The 18,233-nt window shown below is 43.6% G+C and overlaps 1 protein-coding gene and 1 long non-coding RNA gene across 7 annotated transcripts in view; one reads left to right on the top strand and one right to left on the bottom strand.

The window, feature by feature from the left end:
• The window catches only part of VDAC2 (voltage dependent anion channel 2), a 20,900-nt gene extending 12,529 nt beyond the window's left edge, over positions 1–8,371 (top strand). For all 3 annotated transcript variants that reach the window (XM_081007677.1, XM_081007679.1, XM_081007678.1), the window contains 6 exons: positions 73–225; positions 314–366; positions 1,429–1,656; positions 4,213–4,363; positions 6,379–6,436; positions 7,805–8,371. In XM_081007677.1, the coding sequence (XP_080863803.1) occupies positions 73–225; positions 314–366; positions 1,429–1,656; positions 4,213–4,363; positions 6,379–6,436; positions 7,805–7,896 (735 nt within the window). In that variant the 3' untranslated portion in view covers positions 7,897–8,371. The remainder of the gene's footprint in view (positions 1–72; positions 226–313; positions 367–1,428; positions 1,657–4,212; positions 4,364–6,378; positions 6,437–7,804) is intronic.
• LOC308478246 overlaps positions 1–18,233 on the bottom strand; it is a 19,175-nt gene extending 942 nt beyond the window's left edge. Inside the window, exons 1-3 of one of the 4 annotated variants that reach the window (XR_013986958.1) lie at positions 18,049–18,233; positions 11,028–11,425; positions 9,411–10,379 (exon numbers count right to left, since the gene is read on the bottom strand). This is a non-coding gene — a long non-coding RNA (uncharacterized lncRNA). Of the gene's footprint in view, positions 1–2,848; positions 3,124–9,410; positions 10,380–10,422; positions 10,560–10,917; positions 11,426–18,048 lie in introns of those variants that run through there. The other 3 variants (XR_013986959.1, XR_013986961.1, XR_013986960.1) reach the window with 3 other exon arrangements.

The following is an 18,233-nucleotide window of genomic DNA, read 5'->3' as shown; positions in this document are numbered from 1 at the left end:
TAGTAATTACTCCTCTCTGTATTCCCCTTCGGTTTGTTAAACCTTTTCTTCCCACCTGCATTGTCCTGCTAGGAGTTCGCAACAGCTGGTTCATCAAACACAGACACAGGAAAAGTGAATGGGAGCTTGGAGACAAAATACAAGTGGTCTGAGTATGGTGTCACTTTCACAGAAAAATGGAACACGGATAACACTCTGGGAACAGAAATGGCAATTGAAGATCAGGTAATTGAATTTCGATTTGCTGAAAAGTTAAGTGGAAGTCACTTTTTACATCTGCTAATTCATAACTTTTTCCCCCTCTCTAAACTAGCTTGCCAAAGGTTTGAAGTTGACATTTGACACAACTTTCTCACCAAACACCGGGTAAGTTCTTTCCCTCTTAAGTCTTGGCATGTTCCACGTTGATTACACTGAAAGTGAGAGATGGGTTAATGAATGCTACTGAAGAAGACTTCAGTGGCTGGACACATACTGTGGTCTTTAAAAACAAAAAAACACAAATGTACAAAATGAATTCACACCACACATAATACTTACTTTAATTTGTCTTAATTTTATAATACATCTCAGGCAGATACATGGTGCCTCATGCCCATGGTTCAAGGAATAATTCTATAAAATCTCAGTGAATTCAAGCAGATGATCCCAAAAACATGTGACAGAGGAAAAGCAGCCAAACGTACAGTAATGGCTATTCATCTGACCTGGCAAAAGACACTTTTCTGTCTCCAAATGCCAGTTATAACCAGAGCAGACAGTATGAAGCTGTTTTTTAGTTGGTGTCACAGAATCCAGACTTCTCTTCATAAAATGTAGTAGCAGATATTGTTATCAAATAGATAGTAGTAAGTGGGGAAAGCCTCCATTAACTTGTGTTTGAACTGCCTCAGTTCCTAAATTCTGAATAAAACAACTTAAACTGCTGAATCAGTTTATCTGCTCTGCAAGGGCAAGAGTTACTGATTGTCTTAGGCTTGGCTTCTGCCTGGCTCATGGGGAAGAATGATAGGCAAATATTTGTATACATGAGTGGCATATAATAAACTTACTAATTTCCCTTTACCCCATGATATGCTTCTAGTTAACCACTTAACACCAAGTGAGGCCATAGGTCCGATTCCCAGCAGCTCCCCATGATTTTCCTGCCCTACCTAGAGGTGCCAGGAATTTGACGTTGAACAAGTTTCCTACTGTAGAGTTGAATTACTAATTTCAAGGAAAGTCATTCTACAAACTCTGTTGCCCCTTAAACATACAGATCTCCTTCTTGTAACCACAGGTCAGCTCTGTGGCTCTTGATCTAGTGAATACTCACATTTTGGACTACGTGGACATCTTTAATTTATCTGCTTAAGATGAGAATCAGTATAACTTGTGCATTCCAGGGGAAGAGCGGGTTTTTTTCTTACATATTTCTTTTTCCAGAAAGAAAAGTGGAAAAATCAAATCTGCTTATAAGCGTGAATGTATAAACCTCGGTTGTGATGTTGACTTTGATTTTGCTGGACCTGCCATCCATGGTACAGTTGTCTTGGGTTATGAGGGCTGGCTTGCCGGCTACCAAATGACCTTTGATAGTGCCAAATCCAAGTTGACAAGGAATAACTTCTCTGTGGGATACAAGACTGGAGACTTCCAGTTGCACACCAATGTGTAAGTATCAGAAGCTAACACGATTGCAGTTAATGAAGGTATCCAGAAATCTTGAAAACTAGGTGAAATAATTTCATTGTTGGAGCTGTAGTAGCACTGAATATGCCTACATTCTGAATAGATTTTTTGCTAGGTGATTAATTATCAAAATAAATTTTGAAGGTCTACAATAGCAGAAGTACTTTTTAAGCATTGTTCTAAAGTATATTAGTTGTTTTTAAAAAGTATTTTTTAAAAGTTCATGCATGCATTTTTTTAAAAAAATGGGCTACCTTCCCAACTTAGGTTTCATGCTCCAGTGAGTAGTTTTATTTCACACAACTTCAACTGGATATGATCTAGTACAAATTGGTATGACAACTTGCAGTTTCTCATTGATAAATACTGCATTAGAGTGTGTTGGAGTTTTCAACTTCCGATTTCAAAAAATGAGGGGTGCTAAAAAAAATTGTAACATGGCTTGTAAATTCAAAATATATTTTTGTTAAATTAATATAATTTAGTTTTGCTAGGTAAGTAAAATGTGTAAAATTGCATAGGAATCATTAAAAATCATTGTCAAGTACTTGCAGTTATGTTATATATTAATAGTGTTTAGTTAATTGAATATTATTATTAAATTAAGTTTCGCCCCTAAAACTGCATGGAACATCTTGATTAGTTGGAAGACTACAGTACCTTTTTAACTAGGCAAGTTGAATTAACAGAGACAAGGCAACCTGAGTTGCATTGAAAGCCCAACAGAAAATTGAGGTTTCAGTTACTTAAAAGAAATGGTGGTTTGCAATTGTAGTGTGATATGGAAGGCTTTCTGAGAGGCTGTATTCTAAACTGTTAGCTTTAACAACAAGCTATAATCTAAACTAAAGAACTGTAAAATAAGCAAGGAAGTACAAGCGTTTGAGAAAAATGTATTTCATACCTTTTAGTACTGATTTTTGTGTGTGCGTTCTGAAGTTTCCAACTACATGGCATCAGTTTGTATGCGGCTGTCTCTTTTTGAGGGCCAGAAAACAAGTGTTTGCAGAGCCATATCCCTTTTTCCAGCCTCTGAGAAACCTTGGGCTGGATTGGACAATACTTCTCCCTTGTGTTTGCCCTGCCCCATTCCTGGATGCCTGTTTGAATACTACCTCTACATGCACGCCTGTTTTGTGCAATTAAATTTTCCAGTCCTAATCCAGCAACTGACCTTTGTTCAATCTGGGCCTCCAAATGACAATCTTACATGTGCATTCTCCCATTTTTTAATATTGTCCTGCCATTGTGCCCCCATCCCATTGTGGACATCCTGGGGACACTGGAGATGGGGCAAAGCGTAGAACAGGTGGGAAGAACGGGTGTACTCTTGCTCCTCTCCATATAACTAGAAAGAGATGGTTGTGTATTTGTTGGAGGCAGACATTGGGTCTCTTCTCTCCCATTCTTGGGAACATGGGAAGCTCCCTTATGCTGAGGCAAGATAGCCTGCAAAAGAGAACCATAAAACAAATATAAAACAGATCAAAAACATCAGAAACAAAAGCAATTATCATAGCAACTGTAAAAATACAAAAAAGCAGTAGATAACAAATCAGTTCTGCATTTCCTGAGCTCCAGCTTCTTCTCTTGAGTAGCAGCAGGAAGGAGTGCCTTGAGGAAATCTTCCTACTTGAAAAGTTACTGGTGGGCCTGCTGCTGTAGTTCAGCTGCGATGCGGGTGGCACTGTGGTCTAAACCACTGAGCCTCTTGGGCTTGCCGATCAGAAGGTTGGCGGTTCAAATCCCCGCAACAGGGTGAGCTCCTGTTGCTCTGTCCCAGCTCCTGCCAACCTAGCAGGTTGAAAGCATAGCAGTGCAGGTAGATAGGTACCGCTGCAGCGGGAAGGTAAACGGCATTTCCATGCGCTCTGGCACTCGTTGCAGTGTCCCATCGCGCCAGAAGTGGTTTAGTCATGCTGGCCAAATGACCCGGAAAGCTGTCTGTGGACAAATGCCGGCTCCCTTGGCCTGCAAGCGAGATGAGCGCCACAACCCCATAGTCGCCTTTGAGTGGACTTAACCATCCAGGGGTCCTTTACCTTTTTTACCTTTTAGTTCAGTTGGCAGTTAGTGCATAGATCAGTCGGGCCTGGAACGCTAATGTACTACAGGGTATTTGGTGAGGTGGAAGAGAACTGAATATTCATGAACAGAGCAAAAGAATCTGTTGTGGCTTACCATCGTTGTAGCCTTTTACTTAACCAGCAGTGTCTTAAGCCACTTTTCACAGCACTTTCATAAACATAACGACTGCAAAGGAAAAAATTGACGAAATCTATTATTCTTGCCAGTGTGACTTCAGGGTCACAAGTTACTATAATGCCTTTCAAAGGGAAATGGAAGACTGCCTAAATGTTTGCATTTTGTATTATGTTTGCACTTTCTGTAGGGTGAGCCAGGGTTTTTATCTCCCACTACCACCCTCAAATGCAGTCACTTACTATGTCACAGGGAAGCCTCAATGCTCTTCTTCATTTGAAGCTTTTCTTTATTTTATCACTTGAATAAAAAAACCATTTCAAAACTATTTTTCAGCAACGATGGGTCGGAGTTCGGTGGCTCAATTTACCAAAAAGTCAGCGACAACCTTGAGACTGCTGTAAACCTTAACTGGGCAGCGGGCAGCAATAGCACTCGTTTTGGAATTGCAGCAAAGTACCTGTTGGATCCTACCGCTTCTATTTCCGTAAGTAGAACTATAGAAGAAAATGCCATAGCTGTCTTGGTCCACAAAACTATACATAGAAAACTTCTATATCCCTTACCATGAGAAGCCCCCCTCCCCATCCTAGCTTGAATGAGCATCTCCTAACTGGCCTTTGTTCGTGCCTGAGTTTACCTTTGTGAGCAGCCTAACTCCAACTTTGGCATGGACAACTTTTCTTAATGGCTTCATAGTCTGAATGAAACAGTGCGGACTCTCAGTAGCACCATTTTCTCCAAGTGAGATCTAGCCCGGCAAAATGGTTAAGAACATAACCGAAGCCACCTTGTGCAAGGACAGATAATTTGTCTACCTCAGTATCATCCACATTGATGGGCAGCATCTATTTGGAGTTTTTGAGGGGTCAGGGTCATTCCCACCCCTGTTTCGTAAGTTTACACAGATGAATTGCTTTGTGTGTAGCAGAAAAAGCTGTGTACAGTCATACCTCGGCTCCTGAACGCCTTGGGAGTCGAATGTTCTGGCTCCTGAACGATCAAAACCCAGAAGTGAGTGTTATAGTTTTCGAACTGTTTTTGGACGCCAACGTCCGATGGAGCTTCCGTAGCTTCAGACTGGTTGCAGGAGTTGCGTTTTGGAAGTCAAATGTTTCAGAAGTCGAACGGACTTCCAGAACGGATTCTGTTTGACTTCCAAGGTATGACTGTATGTTCTAAGAATTCTGGTAAGGTTCACTCATGAATGGAAATGAGGTCTAATTACATAGCAGGGACTTGATTGCATTGGGGCAAGGTTTCCCACAGCTGTGTTTTGAGCTGTAAATTTGACTGTAGGTGTGCCATTATCTTTTACCCCCATCAGTAAAATTAGGAATAAACGACCTGAAGGGAACGGTTGTAAAGTTAAGATAAAACAGTATAAAGCATCCTACTGCATGTTTAAAGTGCTTTACAGATATTTGATGGAGATTATAACAGTCCAATATTGTAGTGAATAGCACTACTTCTGAGGCTTTTGCCTGGTATGGCTGTAATGGGTTCCTTTGACCTGTGGCCTCATTCTTTGCTAAGACTCACGTACATAGATGGCAGTATATAAATACTAACCCATCTCTTATTTCCATTGCGCATGACAAGATTGGAAGCTCTGTCATAGTAGAAACAGGCTTTAAAGCAAAAGAAAAGGGAAGAAAACCCTAGTTGCATAGATCTCCTGGTTGGAACAGTCCTCAGTTGCATAGATCTCCTGGTTGGAACAGTCCTGAGGACTAGTGATTATCTTCTGCCTACAAATTCTGGCAGCCCTTGGTAGCCAACAAAAAATGTTTGGTTGTCAGGACATGCTCCTACTCCCGTGAGCCATGTCCCTGGTCTCGTGATAACATCACTGGAATGCAGGAGAAGGTCAGGGACAAGCAGAAGTGTGAATCCGTCACCCAGTTCTGAGCTAGAGAAGGGCTGCAGAAGCACGCTGCCTCTCTTCCTTTATACCTGCTGGACAGCGGAAGTTTTAACCACTTGGCAGAACCAGAGATGATACAACATGACCTCTTCATTCTCCTCTGGTGAGGGGCAGCAGGGGTGTGTCTCTGCCGCGACTGGGCCGTTGCAACTCCAGCAGCCCAGTTGTGTACAAAGACAAGGCTCTGTGCTCTTGTGCTCTCCCTCCAGCTTGAGGGAGTGTGGGGAAGCACAGTTGCATTCATCATTACTTGGCTAAAGCCAATTTGTGAGCTTTTGGGGCTGGTACTCATCTTGCCCACCTCGCTCATCCTTTAGGAGGAAGCCCTGGGTTTGGTGTTGCCATGGCGAGGGGATGAGAGAGAGATTATTTGAAGCCTGGTCATCATAAGTTGAAAAAGCAGTTTGAAGAAAGCTTATCCTAGATTACACTCCGGTTGCGAGTGCTGCCTTCTTCCTCTAGTTGGGCACTATATTCTTTGGAGCAGGGCAAAGGGATGTTAAAATTAGGGCACAACATATTGTGACACACAAAGGATTGATAAAAATGTCATCTTGCTTCTCGTTGTTTTGCAGGCAAAAGTGAACAACTCTAGTCTAGTTGGAGTTGGGTACACCCAGACCCTGAGGCCAGGTAAATAATTTTGATAAGAATGTAAGAGATATTGAAGCTTTTGATTAATATGTAGGTTAATGGTGGCTGGAGTCTGTTGTTAACATGTTCTTGGAAGTTGGTAGTTCTCCATTCAAGGTTCGAAAGAGACTTAATATATAACGATGAGAAAACACTGTCAAAAATGTATAAAATCTTATTAGAATGGTCAGTGAAGGACAAGGAGGTAAAAATCAGCCATGGTAAAATGGGCAAGAGATCTAGGTCATAACATACAACTCTCAGAATGGCAAAAATTAAGTTCACAGCATGTGTTATTCTAGTAAGGAAAATTACATGAAGGCTATCTATCGTTGGTATATAACACCAAGGAAATTAGCGATAGTGTACAAAAATAATTCAGACCGATGTTGGAAATGTAAGGAGGCGGTGGGATCAATGTACCATGTCTGTTGGACTTGTAAAAGAATGAGGGAATTTTGGGATTCAGTCTATAACGAGTTGAAAAAGATCTTCAAAATTTCATTTCCCAAAACCCCTGAGGCATTTCTTTTAGGGATTATCGGGAGGGAGATTCCTAGAAATTTAAAGAAATTATGTATGCCACCACGGCAGCGAGAGTTTTGATTGCACAGAATTGGAAAAGTGAGATGATACCATCAAAAAAAGATTGGCTGATTAAACTAATGGAATGCACCAAGATGGATAAACTGACAGGACAGATAAGGGATCAAGTGAAACAAAAATTTAATAAAGACTGGAATATATTTAAACAATACCTGAAAGACCACTGCGGAGAATTAAATTTTTTGACTGGTTTAGATTAACTCTTGTAATGAGAATCATCAAAAAGTAGTGAAAAAATGGTTACCAATAAACTAGATTTATTATGATACGCATTCAGCCAAGAACTCTAAAGGACCCAAGTAAAAAGGGGAGGGAAGTCAGAAGTAATTAGAATATTAATGTGTTGAATGAGTAAGAATATATCTTTGTTTTTCTTTATTATGATTTAGAAACACATGCACATTAACAGGAAACTGAAACTTTATACAGTACTGTGATTTTACGTTAAGAAAGCATTTTTTGTTAAAAGCAATAAAGATGAATTGCAAAAAAAAGTTGACATTTCTCAGAGTAGCAGAACTTGCCTCTTCAAAAAGGATTTACTTTGAAAGTTTGAAACATTCCTTTTTAAGTGTCTCTGCAACTTAACTGGTACGTAGGCACCTTTGTGTGAAGCATGATGCTTCTAATCCCACTGGCGTCGGCATCCATGTGTGTTTCAATATAATTTACTACCTTTGAGCACTGAAGAATGTTAGCAGCAACTGATGTGTTCAGTGGACCTTGCTTTCTCTAAAACCCTTTGGTTCTATTGATCTGCAGGTGTGAAGCTCACTCTGTCTGCCCTAATCGATGGGAAGAACATCAATGCTGGTGGACACAAACTTGGTCTTGGCCTAGAATTGGAGGCTTAAGAAGTGTGAAGAAAGCTGCCGCAGGAAATGGGATATCAGAAGAATATGGCCTTAAAAATGTATTTCCAGTGTGACCCGGGGGGCTTTTTTTCCTACTCAGATGGATGGCCTAGAACAAGAGCTGTATTCAGAGTATTTAGGCAGTTACTTGTTAGCTGGTTTTTAGTTAAATTGGTTACCTATCTAGTTCTCAATTCTGCATTAGTGCAGTCACTACATAATACATTATTTAAATGTATTTAACTGTTGAATGCGCTACCCACAAATAATGAAATAGACTTTATGAAAACCTGTACACATGTGTGCATGTTATGTTTCTTTTAACACGTGATAATAGCCATTGAAATAACAGAATGGATCAGTGGATGTTCTGAAAAGTAAGGTCAACGGTTTTGTTAAAATCACCTTAACTAGAAATACTTTTGGTATCCCAAGGCAATTCGAAAATTATGAATAAAACAAATACACACACATACTTGTGCCTCCAGATATGTTGAAGTTATTGATAGGGAGGGCTGAGGTCCGCCTTAATTTTGCTTTAAAAAAAGCTGCCTGTTGTTCCAGGTGCCCTTTCTCTTCGGCGTTCTGGAGCATTTGCTATGACTCCAGTTTGCCGAAGCAGTTAAATGTCCAATCTGGGGATTTCTTGAGTTTGGCCATGGCTTAGCGAGATCTTTTGAGTGGAGTACTACTCTTGGGTCAGTCGTTTAGTGCTGCCACAGAGCCTAGGACTTGCCGATCAGAAGGTCGGCGGTTTGAATCTGCTCAATGGGGTGAGCTCCCGTTGCTTGGTCCCTGCTCCTGCCAGCCTAGCAGTTCGAAAGCATGTCAGAGTGCAAGTAGATAAATAGGTACCACTCCGGTGGGAAGGTAAACGGCATTTCCGTGCGCTGCTCTGGTTCGCCAGAAGCGGCTTAGTCATGCTGGCCACATGACCCGGAAGCTGTACGCCGGCTCCCTTGGCCAATAAAGCGAGATGAGCGCCGCAACCCCAGAGTCGGCCACGACTGGACCTAATGATCAAGGGTCCCTTTACCTTTAAGGAATCATAGAATTGTAGAGTTGGAAGGGACCTCGAGGGTCATCCAAGCCGCTGAAATGCAGGAATCATGCCCTCAGTTGTCCATGGGTGGGCTTGAACCACCCAAGGGCTGCTTCTCTTCTTGCCTATTAACAAAATATGCCAGCAATATGAAATGGAAGCGGCTTTGGGAGGAAGAGGTACAGAGATTGCCCCCTCGCTTGCCCTCCTTAGGTGCTGTGCCCCTCAACATGGAGATTGGAAGAGTTGAGATGTATTAGCTCTGTCCCTGCCCCCCTCTACATGTTGGAGGGCAAACATCTGCTGTGGGGAGTCTGCTCTACTTGCATAGGCTCCCCACAGAATTTAGAAACCCCGAGACAATGAAAGTGGCAGAGCTAGCGTGCTTGCCTGCACCCTGCCTCATACAGTCCTAATTACATGAGGGAAAGACATTCCTGAATAGTGTTTCATAGCTGCATTGGGTACATACATTTATTTTGACACATTGTAGAATGCGCCCATGCTTGGTTCATGCGTGAAACTGTTCTCGGTGCCTGTTGGCTTCGGGAGCTATTGGTTGCAGCGTCTGGGGTTTTTTAAAGCACCTCCATCAATTGCTTTCTCACAGATGTTGAGAATAGCTTGCTACACATCCTAGCCCTGTATTACCCCTAAATGGTGGGTCTACAAGAGATAGTAAAAGGTTTGTTCCTCTGCGTTTTTTTAAAAAATATGGTTATTTATTAAATTTGTGTACTGCTTTTCATCCATAGATCTCAGGGCGGTTCACAACATAAAAATAAGAGGTAAAAAAAAATACAACAAGAAAAACAAACCAATAGCCCCCCTACCTCCCACAAACACATTTAAAAGGATATCGGATGTTAACCAGGCAAAGGCCTGGTTGAAGAGAAACCTTTTGCCTAGTGCCTAAAGGTGTATAATGAAGGCACCAGCCAAACCTCCCTGGGGAAAGCATTCCACAGATGGAGCCACTGCAGAACAGGCCCATTCTCATATTGCTACTCTCCAGACCTGGAGGGGCAATGGATGCCCCCTTCCTGATTTAGATCATTGGGATTATTGAAAAGGGGCAAATGGGGCTTGTCAACCTGGGAAGGCAGCCCATCTGGGAGAAGGAGCATTCTGATCCTAAAGCTCCACTGCCTTGCAGATATCTTCGGGAGAAGAAAAGGATAAGGAGTTAAGCCCTACACAGATCAGGAGTGGAGTCCCTAAGGTGGTTGGATGCTTCCTTGTCCGCCTCCTGGCAACTCCTGCAACCCAGCTGGTGCCAAACTTACTGCTCTGCTTTCCTTTGACCATGTCAGCGAGGCCGAGGGGGTGGGTCTTGTGGTCTGGGCAGCCCAGGACCTCCATAGACACTGCCCAGGCTTGTGCCCCGGGGAGGTCACTTCATTTATTTGACTTCACCCCCGGAGGTTCACTGTATTGTTTCCTGAGACAGATGGATGCAAAGCAATCATTTTAAAAGCCCCAATCTTGCTCAACAGGACATTGGAGACTTACTAATATTGAAATATGTGGGATCTAGAAAAGGTTTTCTACAGGACTGGACTCGCCTAGCCTTCAAGATTACAGGGACTGTTCTTTCCATCCAGGAAGCATTTACTGTCTCCTTTACCCAGCAGTTGGCGAGTGGCACTGTGGGTTAAACCACAGAGCCTAGGACTTGCTGATCAGAAGGTCGCCGGTTCAAATCCCCGCGACGGGGTGAGCTCCCGTTGCTCGGTCCCTGCTCCTGCTAACCTAGCAGTTCGAAAGCATGTCAAAGTGCAAGTAGATAAATAGGTACCGCTCCGGCGGGAAGGTAAAGGGTGTTTCTGTGCACTGCTCTGGTTCGCCAGAAGCGGCTTTGTCATGCTGGCCACATGACCTGGAAGCTGTACATCGGCTCCCTCGGCCAATAAAGCGAGATGAGTATCGCAACCCCAGAGTCATCCATGACTGGACCTAATGGTCAGGGGTCCCTTTACCTTTACCCAGCAGTTGAGCCCCCTTTGTTCTGGTGGCTCTATTTAGCTCAGCAAGGCAAAGCTCAAGTGTGCAAATGATATGCAGATTTCGGGTCTTCCAAGTAACTTACCAATGTCCTTGGGCTGCCATAACCCCAAGCAAATGTGGCAATGAGGAGACGGCAAGGACGTTCATAGCACAGCAAGTAATGTGACACCCAAGTTAAAGCTGAGATACGAGCGAGATTATCTGCAAAGTGATTCGCAAGCGGGTCACAAAGGTTTACCAAGTGTTCCTCATGTGTAAATTAAAGTCTGTAGAGATGGAGAGAGAAATTGATTTAGAACATCCTGGAGTCAGTGCTTGGGAAGTTCATTTTAGAAAGGAATTAGTTGCAGTTCACATTCACCCCCTCCAGAAGAGAACTAACTCTGTTTCCAGTTCGATTCGCAGCTCATTATGTAATTGATTCACGTGGTCCTTGGCTTCTGCTCCCCTCCAGCCTTCAGAATTTTACAAGCTGCACTGCTGGAGTATAAAATAGACACAAGAAACCATCAAAACACACAGTGTAATGTGAACAACTGTTTCATTTATTTCCCCCAACAATTAGGACCTTCAAACTTAACACAGCAGCATTACTTTTTAGTGGCCACAAACCCAGAATTAAGTGTGACGAAGCTCCTATACATATACAAATGATTGAAATGCAATTAAATTGAATTAAAATTGCCCCAAGCCCCACTGCAAAAGGAACTTCATTTGCTTTTCAGTTCCCCCCAAAATTATAAGGAATGGCTTCCAGGTGCCATTCAGTGCCATTTTTGAATCTGTTTATAGTGAATTAATTTGTCTGATCAGAACTAGACCCGAGTGGCTGAAAAAAACAAGCAAAATAAGGTTGAGCTAATAAGTTGGAGTAACTTGGGAGAAAGGTTTAAGCAACTTTCCGTCTCCAGAGTTTCATGCAAATAGCCTTGAATGGGAGACAGGGCATGTGAACTTTGACCTCTCTGGAGTGAGGAACTGTGTGCACATTGGATGCAACTTGCATATTGCCAAAATAAGGGGAAACAGCCACCAAAAAAAGAGGATTCAGATTCACATATAGTCTTCATATGTTACCATACATATATGTGTGCAAATATATAGACTCGATTGCTATAATTTAAACAGAAATACAATACGGAAAAGCTGCTCTGGTAATCTGTGTCTGCCTCCTCAGTTCTGCTGCCCAGATACAAACAATGGATGGGCAGCTTCAAACCACCAGCAGCACTCCTCTTTTGGGGGGGTTTCTTAATCTTTAAATTGGACTTGGACAGGACAGCCCTTCAGATTAAGTCTGGCCCATCCATGAGGCAGACGCCTCGGGTGGCGGAATCCCCGGGATGGCTTTCCATCCCTCCTGCTAGAAAAGAGAGGCAAAGTGCTGGCGGCTTCCAGCGAGATCTCTCAAACGGGATCTCGCTGGAACTTGGGAATTGCTGCCACACTGCCCCGATCCGCAAGACTTCAGGGAGGCAAGGCCTCTTCCCTCTTCACCTCCAATGGCCAAACGTAACATGCCGTCCCTGCTTTGGATAGAAGACTGTCTTCTGTCAAGTATGGTAAAAGATAAAGGTAAAGTCCAGTCAAAGGTGAATATGGGGTACAGCGCTCATCTCGCATTCGGGCCGAGGGAGCCGGAGTTTGTCTACAGACAGCTTTCCGGGTCATGTGGCCAGCATGACTAAACCACTTCTGGTAAAACGGGACACTGTGACGGAAACCAGAGCGCACGAAAACGCCGTTTACCTTCCCGCCGCAGCAGTACCTACTTGCACTGGCATGCTTTCGAACTGCTAGGTTGGCAGGAGCTGGGACAGAGCAACAGGAGCTCACCCCGTTGCGGGGAGTTGAACCGCTGACCTAAATTGGCAAGTCCAAGAGGCTCAGTGGTTTAGACCACAGTGCCACCCACGTCCCATGCTGTCACGTAGGAGGCATAGCCAGCAGATGAGAGAGACACCTACAAGATGTTTCTCTCTGTGTGTGAGAGAGAGTCAGAGCCTTCTCCCGTTTCTAAACTCTACCATCTCAGCCCCGCAAGCTACTGGCGACTCTTCTTCAGCAGGCAAAAAGTTCCCTGCACATAGGGTTGCCATATTTCAAAAAAGTAAAATTCCTGACACCCACATAATTGTTGAACTTTCTTTTTGGGGAACAAACCCAAACTGTTGAGCATTTTTTGGGAAAACTCCACACCCCAAATAGTTGTTTTAAGCTTTTTGAGCTGTTTCCACTGCTTTTTCCATCGCGTTGCCTGCTGAAGAAGAGTCGCCAGTAGCTTGCAGGGCTGAGATGGTAGAGTTTAGAAATGGGAGAAGGCCAGTCTGATGTGGAGCAATTGCACCATCTGCTGGCAATCCAGAGCAAAACAAAACCAAACCAAACTAAGGAGGAGAGATTTATGGAATGCTACTTAATAAATAGCTGGAGCCTAAACCCTAACCGCTGGTGGTCTGGCTAAATCTATAACTAAATCTATAACTATATAAATATATAGTTGCAGAGTCTCCAAGTGTCCCTATTTTCCAAGGACGTTCCTGATTTAGAGAAGCGGTTCCGGTTTCTGATTTGATCCAGGAATGTCCTGCTTTTCCTTAGGACGTCCCAATTTTCATGGGAGAAATTTTGGAGGTTATGGTAAGATGTCCCACTTTTCATCAGAGAAATGTTGGAGGGTTTGGAGTTGCAGTTTCACATGGTAAGCTTTCCTTTGACTTAATACTGTGTGTGTGTGAGAGAGAGAGAGAAGAAGAAGAAGAGTTTGGATTTGATATCCCACTCTATCACTACCCTAAGGAGTCTCAAAGCGGCGAACATTCTCCTTTCCCTTCCTCCTCCACAACAAACACTCTGTGAGGTGAGTGGGGCTGAGAGACTTCAGAGAAGTGTGACCAGCCCAAGGTCACCCAGCAGCTGCATGTGGAGGAGCGGAGACGCGAACCTGGTTCCCCAGATTACAAGACTACCGCTCTTAACCACTACACCACACTGGAGAGAGAGATGGGGGGGGGGTTGTATGTGAATGCTTAGTACAGGCTTCCTCATCAACCTTGGCCCTCCAGATGTTTTTGGCCTACAACTCCCATGATCCCTAGCTAGCAGGACCAGTGGTCAGGGATGATGGGAATTGTGGTCTCAAAACATCTGGAGGGCCGAGGTTGAGGAAGCCTGGCTTAGTACTTCCTCACCCCACAATCCTTGCATGTAGAAAACCAGCATGTCAGAAGGAAAGTTCACCCTTCTCCATGATGTGCTAGCTTTCTAAGTAAAGGAATATGTGGGGTTGGTTTTTTTAAATGATGCATTCAACACATAACCCTCTCACATTTCATTTCATCTTGTTTAATATATTTCCATGCTTCTTTTCACTCACATGTATCACAAAGCGGCTCGCAAGCGATAAATAACAATAACAGAACAGCACATCACAGTTACAACTTAAATCATATAGAAAAATGAACAAATTGCCAGTAGCAATTGCAAATCATCGGTAAAACAACCACCTTCGGTAAAACACCTGAAGGAGTGTCTCCACCCCCATCGTTCTGCCCAGACACTGAGGTCCAGCGCTGAGGGCCTTCTGGCGGTTCCCTTGCTGTTACAGGGAACCAGGCAGAGGGCCTTCTCGGTAGTGGCACCTGCCCTGTGGAACGCCCTCCCACCAGATGTCAAGGAGATAAGTAATTCTATAACCTTTAGAATATAGCCGAAGGCAGACTTCCGGGTTGGTGCCTCTGGCAATGGCGGATTTCCTCCGATCGGGAGGAATCCGCTCCGTGGAAAACAGGGTCTGAACCGCCACGGTGAGGCGGAGACCTATCAAAAACCACAGGCGGGAGAAGCCTGTGGACGTGGGATTCGGCCGGCACCTTTGCGCCCCCCCTACCCGCGGGGAACCCTGGTTTCGGGGTTCCGGAGCGACATGGGGGTGAGTGGCGTGGTGCTTTGAATCGACTGCTTCTTTCACGGAGTGAAGCCGCATTGCTGTTGCCGGAGAGCGCTGACTTTTTCCTGTGGACAATTGGATAACTGCCCGTGAGTAGAACGGAAAATTGGATTAAGAAATTTGTTTCAATTTGGCACTGAAGCGGGAAGGTCTAAACAGGAAGTCCGCCTTCCGCTTTTGTAGATAAATTAAAGCAAAGACACGGCAAGCTAGAGTTTAGAAAGTCGTCTGTAAAGGATCAAATTTTCATCATTTAAAATTACTGAACCCCCCTTGGAAGCAGGAGAAGAGGGGGGAACCTTTTTTAGACTGAGAGAGTAAAGAAAGGCAATTTTCCACCGTCTTGAACCTGGGAGCGGGGTGTCAGGACAGACGTTCTGGGGAAGTTCATTGACTATGGACAAACGTTTTTGACAGATAGTTAAAAGAAGAGAAACATATTGATTCCATTGTTCCCCTTCGCATTTAAAAGGAACAAAATATTGACAAAATATCTGAAAAAGGAAAACTTTGTTGCTAGATCTGCTTTAAAAAAGAAAGAAAAGAAAAGATGGATACAAATAGAAATTGTTTCCCCTAGAGGGAGCTTGTGAAACTGTTATTGAAACCGAACTGGGGAGCTTTGCAGCTGCAGTAGATTAAGATCGTGGGACCAGACTTCGACCTTGAACAAGAATGTACTTGGAGGCTCTGGTGCTTGCCTTTTGCAAGACAAGTGCTTTATTGGAACAGTTACATGAGAAGATGGATTTGATGACTGTTGCGATCGGAAATTTTGGACAGGCAGTGGGTACCTATATAAAACCCACTCAGGAATTAATCCAGGAATGTGCTTTGACAGATCAGATGAGTGAGGAGGTTGTTGCTGGACCTCGGGTGGCAGAGATGGAGGGAGCTGTGGCCCAGCAGGAATATGAGTTGTTGGATTTGACGAACGAACCTGGAAAAAGTCAGATTTGGAGAGATGGAGTCCAGTTTGGCATGGAGATGGGGGGCTGGATAGATGCAGGGATGTTTTGACCCTTCAAGTCTGGCTTTGGGCCGGGGGGAGCTTGGAGTTGTGGGGGCCTTTAACTTTGGAGGGACCTTGAAACATGCCTTTAAATACCACATGGATTTCAGTGTTGACTATGGAAAAGGGGCTGACTTGTCGAGAAGGGACAAAAATATTGTCAACCTGGAGTCTCCCCGAGTGAAAGGAGCAGAAGACAAAGTAAAGTACAGGTATAAATATGAAGAAGACCTGCGGAAGGGACATGGAAGAGACTTAAGAGCCTCGGACATAAGGTCACCAGGTTGATGGACTAGATGGATGGGATAGAAAGGACTGACAAAACCCGAGACCAGGAAGAAGAGACGATGGATGAAGACTGGAAGAAAGTTTTTAAAATTCATTTAGAAAAGTATCATAAAATTAATGAGTATTAGAAAAATGTTGGAATGAAATTATTGGGCTTTAGCAGAAATGTTAAAAAGAATTATGTAAGAATATGTTATGGTTAAGAGAATTTGGTATAAATAAGATTTAAGTTTTAAGTTTTGGGGTTTTTTATGGTAAGACAAGTTTAAAATAGATTAAGGCAATTTAATGACAAAATATTGTGAAAGATGGAAAGGATTTGCTGACATAATTAACAACTAGAATACAATAAAGGGAGGTGTGAGGAGGTCGATGAAATAAGGTAATGACAGTTAAGGATCTGGGAATATTGGATTTGTTTTTAAATTTTTTGTTTATTTTTGCTTTTTGATTTTGATGTATTGTGTCTTTTGTTTTTTCTTTTTGACTTTGGTTTTTATTGATTTGTATTGTTTAATTGTTACTTTTATCTACTTTTTTCTTTTTTCCTCTTTCTCTTGTTTTTTCCTTTTTTTTTCTTTTTAATCTTAAAATTCTCAATAAATATCATTAAAAAAAAAAAAAAGAATATATCCGAAGGCAGCCCTGTCTAGGTTTTAAGGTTTAAGGTTTTGTGATTTTTTTATATATGTTGGAAGTCACCCAGAGTTGCTGGGGCAACCCAACCAGATAGGCAGTGTACAAATAAAAATAAAAATAAAAATAATGAATATATTATTTATATATATCCCGCCCACCCGGCTGGATTTCCCCAGTCACTCTGGGCAGCTTCCAACAAAAGATTAAAAATACATTAAAACATCAGTCATTAAAAACTTCCCTAAACAGGGCTGCCTTCAGATGTCTTCTAAAAGTCAGGTAGTTGTTTATCTCCTTGACATCTGATGGGAGGCTGTTCCACAGAGTGGGCGCCACCACCGAGAAGGCCCTCTGCCTGGTTCTCTGTAACTTTGCTTCTTGCAGTGACGGAACTGCCAGAAGGCCCTCGGCGCTAGACCTCAATGTCCATGTTGAATGATGGGGAGGGAGACGCTCCTTCAGGTATACTGGGCTGAGGCTGTTTAGGGCTTTAAAGGTCAGCACCAACACTTTGAATTATGCTCGGAAATGTACTGGGAGCCAATGTAGGTCTTTCAAGACCGGTGTTATATGGTCTCGGTGGCCGCTCCCAGTCACCAGTCTAGCTGCCGCATTCTGGATTAGCTGTAGTTTCCGGGTCACCTTCAAAGGTAGCCCCACGTAGAACGCATTGCAGTAGTCCAAGCGGGAGATAACTAGAGCATGCACCACTCTGGTGAGACAGTCCGCGGGCAGGTAGGGTCTTAGCCTGCATACCAGATGGAGCTGGTAGACAGCTGCCCTGGATACAGAATTGACCTGCACCTCCATGGACAGCTATGAGTCCAAAATGACTCCCAGGCTGCGCACGTGGTCCTTCAGGGGCACAGTTACCCCATTCAGGACCGGGAGTCCTCCACATCAGCCTGCCCCTTTCCCCAAAGAACAGTACTTCTGTCTTGTCAGGATTCAACCCCAATCCATTAGCCGCCATCCATCCTCCAACCGCCTCCAGGCACCCACACAGGACGTTCACTGCCTGTTATCTATTATCACCGCCTATTATGTGCCTAATGTAGGAGAGTCCAGGTCAAGTTCTACTGGGCAATTCAGCTCCCCATGCAACAAGCCCAGAGCCCCATGAGGACTCAAGAACAGCTGAGATAGTTGGGTATGTTTAGTTAGGAGGATATAAAGTATGGGGTGGGAGGGGACATGTTGCGGGTCTTCAAATACCTGAAGGGTTGTCACCCAGAAGATGGAGCAGACAGTTGTTGAGAGGGGTTAGGAGGCTCCTATTCCCCTCACAGAGCTAGATTTCTCAAGAGTTCCCCGGGGAGAGGGATTGACTGTTAAACCTCCATGGGAATTCTAGCTATGCAAGGGGAACAAAGGTCTCCTAGCAACTCTCAGCACCCTTA

Source organism: Podarcis pityusensis (genome assembly GCF_964106645.2).
Source record: "Podarcis pityusensis genome assembly, chromosome: 5".
Taxonomy (NCBI): domain Eukaryota; kingdom Metazoa; phylum Chordata; class Lepidosauria; order Squamata; family Lacertidae; genus Podarcis; species Podarcis pityusensis.
This window is presented reverse-complemented; position numbering and strand designations above follow the sequence as displayed.